The 20,085-nt window shown below is 44.0% G+C and overlaps 1 protein-coding gene across 2 annotated transcripts in view; it reads left to right on the top strand.

The window, feature by feature from the left end:
* Positions 1-1,478: 1,478 nt before the first annotated feature.
* nos1 (nitric oxide synthase 1 (neuronal)) overlaps positions 1,479-20,085 on the top strand; it is a 36,755-nt gene continuing 18,148 nt past the window's right edge. The window contains exons 1-11 of one of the 2 annotated variants that reach the window (XM_047341345.1): positions 1,479-1,645; positions 5,119-5,920; positions 8,702-8,804; positions 12,171-12,308; positions 15,707-15,852; positions 16,002-16,031; positions 16,161-16,323; positions 16,657-16,748; positions 18,211-18,352; positions 18,438-18,577; positions 19,486-19,660. In XM_047341345.1, coding sequence (XP_047197301.1) covers positions 5,199-5,920; positions 8,702-8,804; positions 12,171-12,308; positions 15,707-15,852; positions 16,002-16,031; positions 16,161-16,323; positions 16,657-16,748; positions 18,211-18,352; positions 18,438-18,577; positions 19,486-19,660 — 1,851 coding nt within the window. In that variant the 5' untranslated portion in view covers positions 1,479-1,645; positions 5,119-5,198. The remainder of the gene's footprint in view (positions 1,646-5,118; positions 5,921-8,701; positions 8,805-12,170; positions 12,309-15,706; positions 15,853-16,001; positions 16,032-16,160; positions 16,324-16,656; positions 16,749-18,210; positions 18,353-18,437; positions 18,578-19,485; positions 19,661-20,085) is intronic. The other variant, XM_047341346.1, reaches the window with a different exon arrangement.

The following is a 20,085-nucleotide window of genomic DNA, read 5'->3' as shown; positions in this document are numbered from 1 at the left end:
CATTGAGCTTTAGAATAAATGAGATCACATAGTAAACTATGGCTAATGTCTGATATATTATTCAATACTATTGTGCTGAAAGTGTTCTGACGCACCGTGTTTGTGTGACGATGTTTCTCATAATATCGTGAGGCTACCTGTACCTGGAGATAAAATCATATTGAATTAAAATTCTGAAATTGTCCTTCCTCTCTGCTTTGGATCAGCTGTTGTCCTCCTACACACACACACACACACACACACACACACACACACACACACACACACACACACACACACACACACACACACACACACACACACACACACACACACACTACTGACATATCTACTCTCTACACACTATGTATTGTAAATAGTTATATCTCTTTATTTGCAATAAACTAGTCAAAACTTCAAAGGTTTGTTCAGTTGTTTTAAACTGAGTCTGCGCTGATTTAAACTTGTTTCTCCTAAATATTAACATGACTTGCTTCTTTAACTTTCTATTAATTTTCCCTTTTATATTTAAAGTTACCTCATCATGTGACTGTTCTAATTGTTATTTATTTTATTAATAAAGTGTTTTTACCTGTGGTTTGGTCTTTTCAAAGTCCACTTTATTCTTAATTCTTCCATATATGTACAGGAAATATAAGTAGACAGAACACACAGTATAAGTATGCAAGACAGAACATATAAGTACGTACCATATTAAGTACTCAAATCACAGTACAACATAGTATGCAGTCAAAAGACACATAGTGGATGAGAGTACTGCAATCGGGAATAGTGCAACAATGGATTGAGAGAGTAACAATACTATTACACTAATATGATAGAAGCATTCACAGTAAAAAAAGAAGTTGAATTTACTCCAAAAAGTCAGAGGTGCATTTGAATCTCAGTGAGATCCTTGAGTAAACTGAAGGTTAAACCGAGGAGATAACAGGTCTTTTGTTTTAAAAAGGGCTTTTTGATTCTATTTGTGTTGAGCTTATTCTGGGTCTCAGCAGGGAAATTCATTCTTCTGTTCAAAGATGGTTTTCTAAAAACAAGTGAAAGGGTCTTTCTTTGCGTTGTCAATAAAAACCTATGCCCCCTGCATTGTCTTTGTCTGTCTCTCAGTTGCAGACCCGTGCTCAGATCTTTATCCCCTCATTAATCCGACTTTACTGCAAGTTCAAGAAAGATCACGACCGGGAGAAAAACCTCTGTGCTGAGGCGCTGACACACCTTCTCCTCCTCTGCCTCCCCCCAGGGCTGAGGAGAGAGAGTGTGTGTGTGTGTGTGTGTGTGTGTGTGTGTGTGTGTGGGGATGATGCGCGCAGAGCCGGGCGCGCTGCATGCTGAGTGATGACGATATACCGACATAACTAAACCCACCTCCAGTTCATCTGAATGCCCGCGCACGGCTCCCCCAGCTCGTCACAGTGGCCCCCGTTGCTCTGTATTTATACGGCGCCCCGGTGCGCGCAACGGCACAAGCGTGCCTCGTCTCCAGAGAGGCAGAGCGCGTCGCTGCGACTTGGAGACGTTTTGGTTTCTTCCTCCCTCTGTGGATGAGAGCGAGAGCCGTGCAGCCGCCGCCGAGGAGCAGGAGACGGAGTTTTATCCCAAGTTCACGGCAGCAGGTCGTGGAGACAGCGACCTGCTTCTCAGGGGGGTGAGTTCCTCCTCATCGTAGTTGTTGTGTTTGTGTGGGGGAATCAAGCTGCGCGTTCCGCTGGAGGATGAGGATGAGGAGAGGAGCTGGAGCAGAGGGATGGAGGGATGGAGGGATGGAGGGATGGAGGGAGCATCCCTGAAGTGAACCTGTGGCCTCACTGATGATTTGTTTTTATTGCAATTGTTCCCAAACAAAGTGTCTCCAGAACTTGTTGCTCTGGGAGAAATGCGTTCGTTTCCTTCTCGATGGGAACATCTTGTGCGTTTTCTGCCGATTGCACTGACGCCTGTGAGGAGAGCAGAGCAAAATGGAACCAAACTGGGCTTCACATTCTAATGATCCCTGCGTGTTCTGTTAAATCTTGAATAATCTTTATGAGTAGACGTGGTCAGAAATTAAATTGAAACAGTGCCACTGTGTTTTTTCTTTTGCATTTTGATGTAAATATATCTTGCTGTCTGATTATTGGGTAACTGCATGTGTCTCAGTGGCAAAGCAGTAATTCTGCAGCTGCTTATCTGTTGTGTTTGAACTTCAAAACACAAATCTGACCTCCAACTGGCTTTGTTTTGTAGCTGTTGCATGATGATGATGATGATGATGATGATGATATCAGACATTTATTGAATGCACGACTAAAGCAACCTGTCAGTTGAAGCCCAAAAATGCTGTTTCTCCCTCATTATCGCCTAAAACCGTATATACATTATGCATTTAAATTGAAATTAAGTGCAGGTTACACCGATGATTCTTATGATATTACCAGTTGAAATAATATTACCTGGCCCCCAGGTGGCCCCTAACACATGGGGGGCCCCTTCAGATGAGATATATATTAAGTGGTTAGAAGTAAATAACTCTGAATCATGACATTATTTGAACAACAGATCATTTTTAAATGTAGGAATCCATAATGATTCATGAGGATTAAACTATGCTTGCTTTAGCTCACTGATCATTGATATTCATAAAAATATAAAAGAGACTCATCTGACCCAAACCAGTAAGAGCAGCATTCTCAAAGAATAAAAAATCTCCGTGTTCCGGGCATATTCTCATCAATATTCACATCCGTCATTGATAATTTCTTAACTATGCTGCAGCTTCAGAGAGTGAGGATTGAAGGGCGTGTTTAAGTGATTCCTGTGCTCCAGGGCAGCTCAGTTCAGTCCCACTGACCTGACTCACTCTCATGCAACGTATCGTAGCCGGGGAGATTAAAAAGGAACATTTACGTCTCATTATAGTCTCTCTCTCACACTGTTCTCTTGAATAAGTCACTTTCACATGTTCCACGAGCCTCCCTGTGATTTCTGACCGTGGTGAAGAGTAAACAAACCACTGAACTGTTGCAAAGGAGCAGCAACGAGCAGGAGAGTGAGAGCAGCAGCGACCACAGGCTGCTGTAAAGGCAGAGCGCTGACCTTGGTGGTGAATTCTCCCCGTTATAGAGCGCGTGCTTGTCCTCCTATACCGACTGCGAGCACGCGCACGGTGCTGCTTCACATCTTTTTCTTTTTTAACATGGTGCGTAGACCACCCACGCTGCCAGATGCAGAGATTTCTAGATAACAACTCGCTCATTTATTGTTGCTTTGCATCAAATGGAGTAAAAAGGTATTAGTGCAGCGTCTGAGCGACGTGGGAGGAGAGCGTCTTCTTCTTCCTAAAGTTAATTTCTAGTGCAGAGACGATGGTGCACAGAGTGAAACAATAGGACCTAAAGGAGCGGAGGGATCGGCCTTGTTTTCTTCTTTCCTCAAAAGTTCAGTTGTCATGATTACGCAAAAAAGCACATGTAAATATGTATTTGCCTGTAGGGGTTGAAGAGGCTGCGAAGTCATGGAATTTGAAATGACACATTCCTGGCAATTGTCACAGTGTCAGCTCCATAACGAACCTTTGTGTCTGTACGCAACACGAATGGAGCTGGAGATTTCAAAGGTTGCTGTCGCACAAGCAGACCGACCATTCCAACCAGAGCTGGCTGCAAATGGAGGAAAACAAAACCCAATATTTCACTTGTCCTTGTCTTTGCAGGGTCGGAGGAAAAATCCATTACTTACTAATGTCACCATGATAAAATACTACGTTGTTTTTAAGGTAACATATTTAGAACAGGTTCTGTCGATGGCATTAGGCTAAAGTACTGGATCACTATCATTAATTAACATTTTAACAGAAGATGAGATAAGATAAGATAAGATAAGATAAGATGAGATAATCCTTTAGACCCTCAAGAGTCAAAGCAGTAAAAGTCATTGTGGAGGTGGGGGGGCTGGGAGAGCACCCTCACCTGCTCATAGAGGATCAATCAGCGCAGGTGACAGCTGTTAGCTGATTGGTCCTCGTGCTTAAAAGTACTGTCTGCGCTGCCTCAAGGAGGGACTCGGAACTCAGAGACTCAGAACTCAGAGACTCAGAACTCAGAGACTCAGAACTCAGAGACTCGGAGACACTGGAGAGACAGAGACACTGGAGAGACGCCCGGACTGAGCTGCAAAGCCAGTCTGCTTTAAGTTTGTAGTTTGAATTTATGTTTATTGATTAATAAAGAATGTTTAGAAGCAACACTTCCGTCTCTGGCTGTGTGTGGGAGCGCCCCGTGGCAAGGAGCATTGCCACAGTAATAATAAGTAAACATGCAGTATAAGTAAAAGAAGATATAAAAATATGAATAATATATACAATCTACACAGAATAAATACACTGAGCAGAATGAAATGGATTGAGCATGAGCCATTGAGATAGAGACAGATATGAGCAGTTAACCGAGTTGAACCTGAGTTTATAATGTTGGATATTTGAAGCTTTAGAGTCAGTGTCACTCAGTCGAGCTCATTCGTCAGCCAAGGTCCAACAATCCACATTTATATTCACTAGATCTGGATTTGTTTTTTGCATCTGCACCAAATTGTTACACAATTCATATCATCAAGATCAAGAAACTGTTGAAATGTTGAAAAACGTTCTAACTAATGTTGGAATGCGCCCTCTGATCCGGATCTGCACAGAGATTTTCTGGATTTTTCCCTGACCCACAAACAACCAACAAAACGGACATGGGTGAAATAATCACCTCATTGATGTTAATTAGATTCTGCTGATTAAAAAGTCCAATATTTACCCCTGAAATGTAAAAGATCACAGGACAAGAACCTGCTGGTTTCGTGTAGCTGAGACAATATTTGCCTTTTTAAAACGCGACTTTACACTGGAATGAGAATCACACAGGCGCACGTTTGTCTGATTAGTCGGATAATAGATTTTTTATGTCCACGAGGTTATTCTTGTTTCTGTGGCTCAACAGGACTTAATGATCTGTGAGATATTACCTTCTGAAAACACTCTGCTTTAACGACTTACAAACCGTCTTGGACACACTGGAAATCATGCAGACAAAGTAATTGCCCCTGAAACTAATAGAACTTCTGTTTCCCCCTCCTCTTTCTCTCTCTGTTGCTTTTCAGAAACATCCCTGAGAGCGCACGTACACTCACGGAGAAGCACACACGCGCGCACGCACGCCAAACAATCTCACGCAGGCAACATGCAGGAGTCTGAGCCCACAGTGTGCCAGCTGCAGCCCAACATCATCTCAGTGCGCCTCTTCAAGAGGAAGATCGGCGGTCTGGGTTTCCTGGTGAAGCAGAGGGTGTCCAAGCCGCCTGTCATCGTGTCAGACCTCATCCGGGGCGGCGCGGCGGAGGAGTGCGGCCTGGTGCAGGTGGGCGACATCGTCCTGGCCGTCAACAACAAGCCCCTGGTGGACCTCTCCTACGAGCGGGCCCTGGAGACGCTGAAGAATGTGTCGCCCGAGAGCCACGCCGTGCTCATCCTCCGCGGGCCTGAGGGCTTCACCACCCACCTGGAGACCACCCTGTGTGGAGAAGGCCGCCAGCGCACGGTGAGGGTCACGCGCCCCGCCTTCCCGGCCTCAAAGTCCTACGAGCACTGCTCCCCTCTCAGTCCGTTCAGCCCCGGGCAGCAGCAGCAGGTCAACAAGGAGCCCCAGCTCAGGGCCATAGAGAACCTGTCCTCTCCGTCCATCAACCAGTCCTTCCTGCAGAGGGGAGGCATACAGGCCCAGGACCCCCTGCTGATGAGGGACGGGGGCCGCGGGGGTCTCCTGTGCAACGGGATGGAGGAGAACAACGAGCTGCTGAAGGAGATCGAACCGGTGCTGCGCCTCATCAGGAACAGCAAAAAGGAGATCAATGGCGAGGGCCAGAGGAATGCAGGGAGACGGGACGCCGAGATTCAAGTGGCCTGGTAATTTGTGATGTGATACCACCTTATTGATCCCTGAGCCAAAGTGTCTCCGTGCTTGTTTCTGGTAAGAATTAGAGCGAGCGGGGGTGAAGGACTCTTCAAGAAGGTGGTTGTTTTCTGGTTCTCTGATTGTGCCACAGTCCTTAAACTCAGCCACCCAGCTGTGTTGCACTTATTGCTACACACTCTCATTCAGGCTCGCATTCACCTAATATGACTCAGTGTGCAAGTAAGTACCCTGAGCCAAGTAATTACTGTCAGTTATGATGACATTGCTCACAACATTCGTCACGACCATTTCAGCAGCTGGAATAACTGCTTCGTGTGCTACAGGCTCTATATTCAATTATATTCTATTAGTATAATGTGCATTATTATCACTTTACATCGTAAGGTCACACGCCAAGACCATAACAGAGAGAAACCCAACATATAGTGAGCTCTCTGCAACAGTGCAGAGAAACACTAGCTTCTTATAAACGTCCTTAAACAAATAATACAATCGCCTCTGAACAGTTTTCCATACTTTAAATTAAACGTCCTGCATTGTCTCATTTTATTTACCACAGAAAGTTTCGATATTTAATGTTAAAGATTCAAAACTTCCTCGTAATCTCCATTTAATTGAGGACGTTTTGCTGCAGTTCAGATATTGTCCCTGAAAGACAGGTGCATTTCCTTCAGGAGAATCATCAGTGACATATTAGATCCCACTGCAACGCAAAGCTTGTAATACACCTATTTGTTATTCGCTTTTAAAGAGAGTAAATCTTCTCTTCTTGTTTCTGAAGATCTGCTGCAGCAGTGTTATTATGTACATTTTACACATCGCCTTGAATTTCTATTCAAAGAAAGATTGATTTTCTTCGTTTTCTTCGAAGTGTTCGTTCTGCAGAAGTTCTTCATGAGGCCGCTCGGTCTGAGCCGATACTCCATCTCTGTCTTAACGCACAGTGCACTGTTGATATTGGCATCTCGGTTATCTGCCATTGTGCTCCCACGACCGATTGAAATCAGATTGACTCTCTCTGAATCGATATCTCATTCTTGACCACTCCGGCACATCCTCATCTCTTTCATAAGGACTCTGAGTGATTCACTGCTTTCTAATGACGCATGGGCTAAGATTAAAAAGTAGGAACAGTGAAGTCTGGTGAAAATGACTTTTCTTAATACGACCACCTGCCTGCACAGAAATGGAGTTTGAAACCTTGTGAATAATCAAAAAAAATGCGGCAGGAAGGAGTCAGATAACTGTATTTTCTATTCTGTGATCGTGACGAGAATATACGATGATATCTGTATTTTGTGTATTTTTCCAGGTACATCTGTGCAATAACATCTCTCAAATTATTTCTTGATACAATTTGGCTGGAATAGAATGGCTCATTATAACCGATGGCTTGTTTTCAGAGCAGAGTCGAGGCCAATGACGAATGAAAAAACTTCTGCCGTCGTTTCTGCTCATTTGAACTCCACCTCCCCCGATTTGTGTGGACGAATATGCTTTTACAAACTGTGGCAAGGGAGAGATGGAGTGTGACAGGGAGAAGGGACGTAAGGATTTACGATTGGCATGGACACGTGCTCACCAGTAAATATGTGTGCATGAGTGTGTGTGTTCAGGGAGGGTAGTGTGAAAGGCAGTAGAAGGCGATGTGTGTGTGGGCGTTTTGAATTGGATGAATGCAATCTTGAAATCACGCCGATGAGTTTATGCCACATCGGCAGCAGAGGGACGCCCCCCCCCCCTTTAGCCTAAGTGAGATAGAAATCTGTAATGTGAGAATCGAAGCAACAAAAGTGTTTGAAATCACAAAAAACGTAACGTCAATATGGCTTTTGCAATAACTTTTCACTCGCAAGGGGTATTTTGTTTTTTTTTGAGTTTCACAAATTGGAACTTGTGAGCTCATGGTTACGACGTGGGAAGTTGTGAGAACACTGCTGCCAGGCAACGGCAACTTTGAAGCTGATATTAACGTTGCCGCCTGCATTTACAGGCCACAGAGGCTGAGAACTTTGCAAGCTAGCAGGCAGGGAAACAGATTCATAATGACAGCAATATTAATATAAGAAATATCAATATTTTTACAAAAAAACTAACTTCCATAGTCTCCACCCAACATACGGCGGTTTGAGGCCTCGGAAGTCTATGCCGTGTGTCTTCTCCTAATTTTGGGCTCACAATAAAGAAAATCAAAGCAAGAAAATATCTTTAAAAAATGCAATTGTCAAAAAACAAGACACAGGTTGTGAATTTAGAGATAGAACAAAATTCCAAAGTGTGATTTTCCAGGCTTGATGACCAAAGAATGGGAAAGACTGGCTTTGATCTGCCGTCCTTCAGGTTAGAGGCTGACCCCCCCCGAGCCACAGCCACACTGACATAAGTCTCATTTGAAGGCAGCAGGGGTATAAACTTATTTTTTCAAAAAGTTGGACGAACGCTGTGGTGAAAAATAGCTGGAGCTGACCCACATAGGAGAAAGTTGTGCCTCTGCAACAGGTGCTGATAATTTAACACAGGAGAAGCCTGACGACAGCCGAGCTCTGTCCGCCCACCCGCTGAGTCCAGCACAGAAAATACACCTATGTGGGCACAAGTGAGGCCGGTCAGGGATTTATCAGTTTGCAAATGATGAAGAACTGAGTAATGTGTTCACGATCCATCTCTGTCTGTTTGCATTAGTGTGCATGTATGCATGGTCTGGCCGGGATATTGCAGTGACGCAGGTGCAGGCTCACACACCTGACAGAAAACTGTTTTCTGACTTCTAGGGACCTTGGCGTGGGAAATGGCACATCTCCCCAGCTGGCGTCAGATAACGACAGAATGCTGGAAAACATGCCGGTGGTGTTCAACAACACTGGCACTGACAAGGTAAAGTGAAACAAATGCAAATGAGAAAAAGATCATGTTAAAGAATGAGCCTGTGCTCGATGAGAAGCTCAAAGATCTGTCGCCCCTTTTGTTTGTGTGTGTTTTGCGACGCAGGCGTTTGCTCAGTAGATCTCTAGCTGTGTAATGCATGTGCATCCATGACTGCTGTTGCCTGTCTGGCTCTTTAGCCCTACACATTAATCCACACTATTGGCCCATTCCACGCTTTCAGAAACTGAGCACGCACACCCATGTTGCTTCTTTGCACAAAGTAATAAAGCCTTTGCTTGAGATCCCATCACCTTGGCATTAAATCCTTCCGGTGGCAAGCTGGCGCGGCATTAAATCCGGCTTATGGCTTCTACACAGAAGGGTCTGGTCACAGGTCTGAGTGTCGTAATCTGCACACGGTCCGCATTCGTGACGTCGCTCCCGTCCCCATCAATGGGACCGGATGGGGCGAAGCGATTCCAGGAGGCCTAATGAATGCATGCAGCTGCTCGATCCATCTCTCGTCGTCAAATGCGGCCCCTCTTGAAATGATCCGGCCCCTCAGACCTGCGGAGATGAGAGTGTTAATGTGCATGCTTGTGAAAACATGTGTGTGAGAGTGTGCTGGAAAAGAACGGGGGGGGGGAGGGATAGCTGGAGAGGACGTGTGTGTACGATATGGTAAGAAGCCTTGTGCCTTTTCCTGGAAGAAGGTGTGTTTGAGATGTAAAATCAGTGTATGTGTGTGTCCAGTATACGCATATGTACTGACTCATGCAGCAGGAAGTTCCCCCCCCGCGGGCGTTCGGCTAGACACCGATGACGTTGATGCCTCATCGCTAAGTGTAAATTCAATAGACTCAATTAAATTCATACAAAAGCACGTGTAAAAAATTGTTTCAGGAAATTCAGACAAATTTCTCCAACCGTTAAATACGAGGATTTAAAGTGACACGTCGACGGCCTGCAAATGAGTTTCCTCACGTCGGTGAAGGATTGTCCTTGTGCCTCCAGCTTGAGCTTCTGCTCCTGCATAATTTAATGTTTAATAAGCCTGTTAAGAAAGGATAGGTGGCAGAATGTTCTGTCAAACCCCACCAGCGAGCGACTTCTGGAGACCAAACCTTTTGATGAGCCATTAAAAGCGGAGACTGTGCCTCCGGGCCTCCTTACTTAACATGCTGTGGCCTAATCATCACCGAATCAATTGTTAAAACCATAAATTAACCTGTCTTAAAAAACATGACTAAAGCAAATGTGAATATTTAACGTCTAACGTGTATTTTCATCTCTCAAACGCTCAGTGGCGAGTTTCTTCTCTTCCCCCCCCCCCTGTCTTGCACACACATCATCTCCTTTTCTCGTGAGGAGTTTTTAATTTATGGGTAAATGGGGAAACTTTGAGTGCTTAACTGCATTTACCAGAGAGACTGTGGTGATCACACTCCGCAGTGTAATTATCTGTTATCGGATTAGCTCCAATTATCTTAATGTGAAGCTCCATGGCTGCTCCCATCTGTCACATCTACACCTTATTGACACGGAGGCCCTGTGATTGGCGCGTGATGGGATTCGTACGATTAGTTATATGTTACTGAGGGAATACGCAGAACCTGGGAGAAGATTTACCATTAAAATAGATATTGTTTGTAAATATGTTTTTTTTTTTTATTTCTTACTTCTTCTCACACACGTTAGATGTAGTCAATCATTCGTAGCAGACTTCTGTTGATTCTTACGATTGGATTGATAAATGTGGCAAGCGAGCTAATTGAGCTAACACCAGCTAATTGCTACCATAGACTTTAAAGAAAGAAGATCAATGTTCGTATTTCAAGATTTTAACCATAGGGGATAAACAGAGGATGTGGGAATCGAACATATTAAATAATTAGTTAGTGAATGTTTCTCTTTAGCTTTTAGGGTTTCACACTTTTGTCCTTTTCTTTGGTTTTGGAAAAGCTAAACAAGTACCTTAAAATGTGCTTTTTTTTTCGACTTCCTAAATTCCATATCCTAATCTCTGTCAACGAGGCCTTTTAGGAGCAGCTACTTGATGACTTAGTTATTCATCACTCATCCTCTCAGTATTAATTACAACCAAACGTGACAGCTTCATTTTCTGGGAAACATCCTGTCCACAAACTGTAACGCAACGTTTCATTCTCGTTAAGCAAACTGGTTAATTGACACATAATTGCTGCTTTTTATCTCACTGACTCTCGTGCCCATAATTTGTACCTGCAATGTAATTTTTGTGGTCATTCATTAGCTGATCTCACATTCAAGAAATGTCTTCTAGGCATAAAAATGTTCCTCCATCATGACACGACATTTAAAAATCGGTACATAGGCTAAAAGACATGAACTGACATTGACGGGTTGTTGATATAAATGTGTTGCTCTGAAACCTGCATGTAGCCTTAATAGAAATTACTTTTTAAAAATGTAAATGCCAAAGCTATAGCTTCCGGTCAGTGAACGACAAGCTGAATATTAAAAAAACACACAACTGCTCCGCGTCTCTTACGCCAACAGGCCTGAATCCTGTGCATCTGACTCTCTGTGTCCGTTCGGCTGAGAGTCACTTTACGGTACAACGATCTTCATCTCCTGTCTCCGGCCTCGGCGGTGACAGTTTGTCGTGTCTGAGATTATTGCAGTTTGAGCAGGAACACACACGGGAACTGAGCTCTTTACTCTCCGTGTGTGTGCAAAGTCAAAGTCAATTCAAATCTCCTAATTTCCCTCTGCTGTTCGAGGGGACACGAAATGACAATGAGACTCAACCTGTGTGACAATGGTGGTATTCATCCTCCTGCAAGGAAGGAAGATCATGTCCCCCTGTCATTAACGCTGCCGTGCAAGGTTTCAGATTGATTGCACTTGATCTTTGGCAATCACTCTGTGCCTTTCTATAGGAGCACATACAGTTGGCTTTGTGGGTTAAATTGCAGGCATTCATCAGTCAACAGCGACAATATTGGGAAACGCAGTGAGCCAGGAGTTAGCTTGTCATTCACCTGCTGTTAAGGGCTGATTGCCTTCATCACGGTGTGGGAACTAAACCAGAAATGTGAGAGCAAGAGAGAATGAAAGGGATTCCGTGAAAAAGGGTGTGAGTCTAAGAATCCTGTCAAAAGGCCTCCATGATATTTCTGTCATCAACCTGCCAATCAATGTCAAACAAGTGCAATAAAATTCACTACCGTTGATGGGAGGGCCGTACCACTTTTCACCTTATCTCAGTATGACTCTGAGTCATTAACATCTCACCCAGATTGCACCGAATGTCTCTTTGAGGTCAGAATGCATAAGGCAGATATAATGCATTCAGAAATGTTTCATGCAGATATGTCTGTGTGTCCTTTCCAGCCTCCGGAACAGGGCAGCGCCTCACCGACTAAGACCCTGCAGAACGGCAGTCCCTCCAAATGCCCCCGATTCCTCAAGATCAAGAACTGGGAGACTGGCACCGTCTACAGCGACGTGCTCCACCACAGCTCCAGCAAGGTAACGCAAATGGAAATGAGTCTAATTCAAGATTGAACAAAGCCGTCCGCTGCAGCATTTACATCTGTTGTCCTGGCAAGGACTTGATTTAAAGTCATTCTGTTACAGCCTGAGTTTCTAGTGTTGAATCTAAATGAAGGCTGTGAAGTTCTTTGGTTTCCTTGTGCCCTGACGCTGGTAAAACACCAGATGCTTATTGTAATGCAGTGCGATTTAAGGTGTCCGATAAAATGAGGTGAAATTAGATTTTCATAAATACAACTTTGTAAAGTCCATTATCAGAATTAACCAACATTCAAAAGCACAAGGAGATTTAGTATAATGAATTGAATCTATTTGAATGGTCAATCGTTACTCAAAATTCATATCGTTGTTCGATAATCATATTTTAAAATAATGATTTCGGAACGTGAGTCTGTGCTTTAAATTAAAAGGTGTTTTGAATATAATATTCACCTACTTTGCATATGATATAATGCATTTTGTGATTCAAATGCAATCAGGATAGAAACAAATTAAACCTGTACCTTAATTTTCCTCAAAGTGATTCTACAAATACAAAGAGCTGCACAGAGTTTGACCTGGTTAATCTATGGAAATATAACAAAGAGTCAACGTGACGCTTTTATCGGTCGTACATGAATCTCAAGCTAACGCGATGACACATTCGAACAAGTCTCCGCAGTGACATGCAAAGCTTCCGTAGAGAAGGTCCGCCCACGACGGTGACAGATATCTGTGCATTTAACAGCATCTTAACGGCCCCGATGAACAGCGGCTACAGCTGACTGAGCAAACATTTAGCCTGCGGACTTACCAACACGTCATTTACAAGTCAAGTAGATTGAAGAATAATGGCTCAGCGTGCAGTGTCTCTTCTGTTCCTCACTGTCTCTTCACACGTCACAGAGCTCATGTCTGAACTGTTTGGGATCCAGCTCATTGGTCTTTAGCGGGAGAAAAGGGTGTGAAGGAAGGTAAAGAAAACAGAAAACAGCAAAAAGAAAGAATCTCTTCCTTGTTCGGTGGATTATCTTGTTGCATTCTTAGCTCGATAGTGATGCATTGAAAGAGAAGCATCTTTAACAAGTTTTGAAGGATAAGTTTAAACATTTTCATAAACCAATCAAGAGAAAAACCTGCAGCTCTCTGTGTTAAAGATTCAACCTGATTACTTCCTGGTTGGGTTATTCTGCTCATGCCCTCCGTCTTGATGGGGAATGCGTGGGAGCATGCGTTTCTCCATGCATGACATATTTTTCACTGTTTTGCATGTGACACATACGTTTGTCACATGCATGTAAACACCATATTTAAATCACATCCCAAGCACAGAAATCAATCCTCGAAAAAAACTGTAGCTTCTGTTCTATTTGGCTTAAAGTTAAGATTAGTTTAGGATCGTAAACTCAATTGTTAAATATGCGATTAGTGAAAAATCGTGGTCCTGGTTGAAAGAAACCAATGACCCACTATTCACCTTGACTGCCTCCATGTGTGGACTTTGTGACTCTTTTAGAATTAGTTTTGTGGATTTCCTCATGGGGACTTAAAAGCTAAACGTGAGGGCATTTAGAATCCAAAACTCCTCACGCAGAAGTAAACAAAGTAAAATGTTTCTGTGATCATCCCCCTTCATCCATCAGCTCCGTCCGTCCATTTCTTTCTCCATTTTACTATGCAGCCAAAGTTCCCTCCTCTAGTTAGTAAGCCAGTCTGCCGAGCAAAGGTGAGCCCCGCTGTTTAAGCATTCACCCCCGAAAACGCCGCAGCCATTCGGGGAACGGCAAACAGCAGCCTAATTACCTCGGTGACTTATCGGACAGGCGGTCGTGTGCATCCCAATGAATGGCCTGTAATAGCATCTTCAGATTTATTATATATCACAGACGCTGCTACGTTGGAGGATGATCCGTCTTTCCGTAAAAAGGACAGCTGGATGGCATGAATGCCCGGAGCAGTGTGATGAGCGGAAGTGCTGGAGCACGAGTGATTCCTTTGTTTTATTTTTAACACTCTCCTCATCCATTTCCCCCCTTTTTTACTCCGTCACCTCTTGTTTTTTTTCCGTCTCATCTCTGTTGCTCTCTCTTCTTATTTTCATACTTTAAATCATGTGTTTATCTTTAATCTTTGTTTTCTTGTGCACGTTTTCCTTTGTTGTGACCGTGATTAGTCTTGTTCACCAGCTGTTTTGTCTCTTTTGGGGGGGGGGGGGTTGTTGGAGAGGACACACGAAGGGAAGTTTATTTTGACTGCCTGTTCACGCTGTTTATTTGGACAGTGCAAGTGGGTGGTTCAGTGTAACGAGCCAATTTTAGCAACGCCGGGGTCATTGTCAAATTTCCTCTCGGACTGCACGCCTCCGCTATCGTCGCTGTCGTCGGCTCTCGCTCACTCATTCAATCTGAGCCGGTGGAGGCATTTGCGGCGAGCCAAAGTGACAGCTGACTTCAACTCTAATCATATTAAACTGACCACACAAGGTCGCTCGCAGCTATGAGCAAATTTCCTCCTCGCTCTTTTCTCCCTTCCTGAAGGAAACCAATCCGTGACTCACCCACTTACTCATTCACTAAATATTCGGGGCCGGCCATGTGTGAGCATATATCATGAAAGAGATTGTAAAACAGCGACGATCTTTTGAGTTCAGAGGTCAGAACTTGTTTTTTCAAAACCCTTATTGACATCCAGTGGCGCCTGTATGGTCATACAAATGGAGTTGACACACTTGAAAATGTTTCTAAATAAATAAACTAAACAGTTTCTTTTATAGTTTATTTCATATTGGCACTTTTGTGTGTTGTGTCCTGGGAAAAGTATGTTTATCCATATGGAAAATTCATCTTTAATGGCTTCAGAGCAGCGTTTAATTAGGTTTTTATTTGGGTTGTTTAGCAAAGATATAGACCTTTTTCACAGCAGACAATCAGGATGCTATAGCATGTAAGCACATCTTTCCCCTGAGAGTAGCTTCAGCTGATTATCAGCTGAAGTTAAAAGATGAGCACAGAAACAAATGTGATTTGGAAAAAGCTTTTGTTTCTCTTTCAATCTAATAAAGTATGAATCAAGAATTTCCTGTGTCTGTTTAAAATCCAGCCGAGCCAATACTCAGCCGGTTAGATTAAAATGAATAGAAAAAGAGGTGAATGTGACAGTTCTGTTCTTTTTGTGAATTAAAAGGATGGTTAGCAGCTCTTACTTGTGCGTATTTAATCAGGCAGTGGGATTCTGTTAGTGTTACTCATGCTGGGAAGCAGATTTTGTGGATATTTGCAGACGTACCACCAGAGAATCGTGTTCCAACGTCACCTGGATCTTCGATCGTATCTCGGTGCTGCAGAATTCATCCCCAGGAAATCCCCCCTCATCCGTCGTCTTGTTTGTCTTGTCAGATGCCGATCTGCACCGAGAACGTGTGCATCGGCTCCGTGATGATACCCAACACGCACACCCGCAAACCAGACGAGGTCCGATCCCCAGAGGAGCTTCTTCCGCTGGCCACAGACTTCATCGATCAGTACTACACCTCCATCAAAAGGCAAGCACGGCCTGCAGCAGTGTATCCATACTGTGAAAGGATTATTTTGTTATTCCTTCCTTAGGCTCAACACTTTGACTTTTAAAACACAGAACTCATAACGTTGATATGACTGTTTCCAACCTGTCCATACTCTGTGCCAATAACAGATCGCCACTGTCATCATCAGCCATAGAAAGGTGCACAGGTCTCAATCGATTTTATACTTTTGCCATCACGGTGCCAACATACAGTTTGTATAACAACTTATAGGTAGGTACATGTTGTTGTGTTCTCTGACTCACCTGTCCTGGTGTCCTGGTTCACAGGAATGGCTCTAAGGCCCACGTGGACAGACTGGAGGAGGTCACCAAGGAGATTGCCGCTTCGGGAACATATCAGCTAAAAGACACTGAGCTGATCTATGGAGCCAAGCATGCGTGGAGGAACGCAGCCCGATGTGTTGGGAGGATTCAATGGTCCAAGCTACAGGTGCAGTGTTACTGCAATCACGGTTTAGGGCTAGAAACTGTTTCCATGCTGCTTTTTACAAATGGACATTTAATGTGGTTACTACCGTTAATAATAATAATGAACTTTATTTATATTGCAGTTTTCATAGCGTAAAATCCAGTTTAACAAGAACAAGTTATCAGTAGATGCTTGAGAACAGAACATATTGAGACAATAAAGGAGGTTCAAAAATAGTTTATTCCTTTAACTAATATTTCTGCTTTTGTACAACATTCAAGGTATTCAAAGAAATAGTGAAAAGCAAAACTATCTTGTACCTGCTTGCACATTAAAATCACATTTGCTTTCCAGGTTTTCGATGCTCGAGACTGCACAACGGCTCACGGAATGTACAACTACATCTGCAACCACATCAAGTACGCCACCAACAAAGGCAACCTGAGGTAAGAGGCAACAAGACGTTGTTTAACTCTGCAGCCCTTGTTTCCTTTTGTCGTCTTTTCGTCGGTTTTGTTCAACTCTGTCTGTTCCTCCACTCAGTCCTCCGCCCATCTGTTCCTCCGTGTATCTTATCACCCCCTCTCCATCCCCGACTACCCTGACTTGACCCGCAGTCCCATCTGTCAGTGAGCGCTCTGTCTCTTAACGCTGCATCTGACACTATCTGCTCCCTGTCTATCTGTCAGCGTCTCGGCGCCAATCGCTGCCCTGTTGGCGCGGCGGCAGACCTTGCTAACAAGCAGTCATTTGTCAGACCTGCGCGGCTCTCGCTTGCTTTCTGCCAAGTTCCTAATCACATGTGACATCTCATATTTACTTCTGGGATGATGGATAGCTTCTGACTCATTACTACGCTCGGCCTGGCCTTCGGAGGGACAGCTCGTATACAGATGTTGATAAGAGGCAGCACAACATCCTGGCCCAGGCTCGCGTTGACATAAATAAACACAGACATATATACGAACAAGTTGTGTAATTGCAATATGTTGCAATAGTCTGGGATATTTTTTTGTTTATCTGAAATCACCTGTCAATATTGCAGAGATGATTCCGAATGTGATGCAAGACGACTGAAAGTCAGCGGTTTTCTAAGTAGTGAAGCTGAAGGATAATGTAAAAGTTTGTGATGATGTTATATAATATAATATATATAATAATCAGTTCAAAGTGAATAATCAGAGTAAATGTTGGGTTGCCAGGTTGTAAAAAATCCTAGTTGCAGGTTTTTTTATCATTTCTCTAATTATAATATAAGTTAAACATGTTTGATCATAGTTTTCTCATTTGCACTTGTAAGCATTAATAAGATGCTAATAAACAGATTATTTTCACTACAATACAACAACTCTTATACAGGATTTTGACAACCTGGCAACCCATAAAAGACACTGTCATTTGCTGGACATTTAGTCTGAGTATAGAGACGATGATGACTGGTGTCACCACTAACAGCAACCTGCAAGCCAAGCTGAGGAACTGTTTCCTCCAGATGTTGGCTGCAGGCACAACTGGCCCAGATTCACAGCAGCTGCACTAACCCCTCAGCGACTTACAGCTTAGCAGCATTAACACTTTTACCCGGTCGTGGCTTTAAAACACCACCGAGATGTAGAAGCGGCCAAAGGTAGCGAAGCTCAGGCCTTTGACAGAACACGGTTAAATAGCTTATGTTATGGATTACATGCACAATTCCAACCATCTGTTGATAATCATACTTAACAATCCATATATACTATATAATGCTCGGGTTGGCAGGATGAACGTGGTGTTAACCTAAGATAATACTGGAGCACAGTTTATCTAACACTAATCTCAGCGTTTTTCAAGATATGAGACCAAAACCAAGACTAGTAATCGGGTTCAAATGTAACGAAGCTCGATTAAACATTTTTTCTTCTCTTGCAGGTCGGCCATCACCATATTTCCTGCGAGGACAGATTGCAAACACGACTTTCGAGTGTGGAACAGTCAGCTGATTCGTTACGCAGGCTATAAACAGCCTGATGGACTCATCGTGGGAGACCCTGCTAACGTTGAATTTACCGAGGTACACGAGAGGAGCAGCAGAACGTAACACAGGAAGAAAACAAACCCTGTTTGTACTCAGCTCAGATGTTTGCTCTGGTCTCTAGATCTGCATGCAGCTGGGGTGGAAAGCTCCGAAAGGTCGTTTCGACGTCCTGCCCCTCCTGCTGCAGGCCAGTGGAAATGACCCTGAGCTGTTCGAGCTCCCTGAAGACCTCGTCCTGGAGGTGCCGATTACACACCCAAAGTGAGTTACGGCTTCCCTCCTGAGCATAAGATGTAAAGAGTTCTGCAGAAACAAAGAACAGAGGGGACTGCACAAAAAGACATCCACCCACTCATACATCTCTGAACAACCCTTCTCAAACAATGGGATACTTTTTAGCGAGATGTCTGATTGGGTTATACTCACATTCCAACTGTTCCTACACCAGTTCTGTGGTAAGCATGGGACTTGTTAGTGTGTTTTCAATCATCCTCCCTTTTTATCCGAGTGCGTTTATGTTTAACAGAACTTCTCTCAATAGCAGTTTCTGTCTAAAAGCTGTTACGCCCTTGAGAGTGGAAGCATTAAGCTGCTGCGTCTAATACCCATAATCACAATAAAGAATTGGGTATTATGGCTAGACTTGCTTTCAGACATGCAGACACAGATGCACACAGAGATACCACAGCGTCACTACACGCTACGTTGAAAGCATTTCCCAATCCCTTGACACACTGATCTCCCTGCCATACTCCCCCCTCCCCCCCACCCCAAAAAACTGGCATCTCTCTGCTCCATACCCTGCATCAGCTGGCCCTAAGCTCTGGCAGCAGCTTGGCACGGGCCGCGATCACTACGAGCATCTCATCATTACACGAGATTAGATCCAGCTCTGCAAATAATGCACTGAAAGCAGTGTCAACAGTTCCCCTAGAGGACGCGAGGAGTGAGTGGTGTGAGGCGGACCGAGGTGCCGCCTGCTGTCCAGCAATGAAAAGCTGTAAAGAGTGGGATTTGGTTTTGTGTTAATGTGTGTTTTGGCTGCACTCCTTTTTTATGATGTGTGTCCCGGGGGGTAAGTACCTGTGCGCGTAAAGACTGGCTGTGCATATTGCAGGTGTTGGACTTTTACCAGACCCAATTTCAATATGGACCGTTTCTCTGCTCAGGTACGAGTGGTTCAAAGACTTGGACCTGAAGTGGTACAGCCTCCCGGCGGTGTCCAACATGCTGCTGGAGATCGGCGGCCTGGAGTTCACCTGCTGCCCCTTCAGCGGGTGGTACATGGGCACGGAGATCGGCGTGAGGGATTTCTGCGACAGCTCACGCTACAACATGCTGGAGGTAGAGTGCCGTGCCAAAATACGGAGTCATGATCTGTCGGAGTGAGGCACAGATTGAGCCTTGTGCAGGGAGGAGCATGTGCTGTGTTACCAAATGACCCAATCAGGATACAGCGGTACTGTGCACACTGAGGAGAAAGCTGATTAGCAGCAATTGTCTGTTGCAAACTCTCTTGATACAAATTACACGGAGGGATGTTGATCCAAAGTATGTGCGTTACTTTTCTGTACTTTGTGTGTTAGATTCTTTTAGAGGATAACATTTGGCATATGATTAGATTGATCAGACAATCTGCTGCTTTTTAATGTCTCAGAGACAGTTTCTCATCCTAACGCCTGAGATAAAGACCAAGATTGTCCAGTTCGTCCACTTCAGGGCACACGGGTGGCGAATTCAGAGGATTATTCTTACATCGGAAGTGTGCG

This window comes from Hippoglossus stenolepis, chromosome 9, assembly GCF_022539355.2.
Source record: "Hippoglossus stenolepis isolate QCI-W04-F060 chromosome 9, HSTE1.2, whole genome shotgun sequence".
Taxonomy (NCBI): domain Eukaryota; kingdom Metazoa; phylum Chordata; class Actinopteri; order Pleuronectiformes; family Pleuronectidae; genus Hippoglossus; species Hippoglossus stenolepis.
The sequence above is the reverse complement of the archived record's forward strand: the minus strand, read 5'-3'. Positions and strand labels throughout refer to the sequence as shown.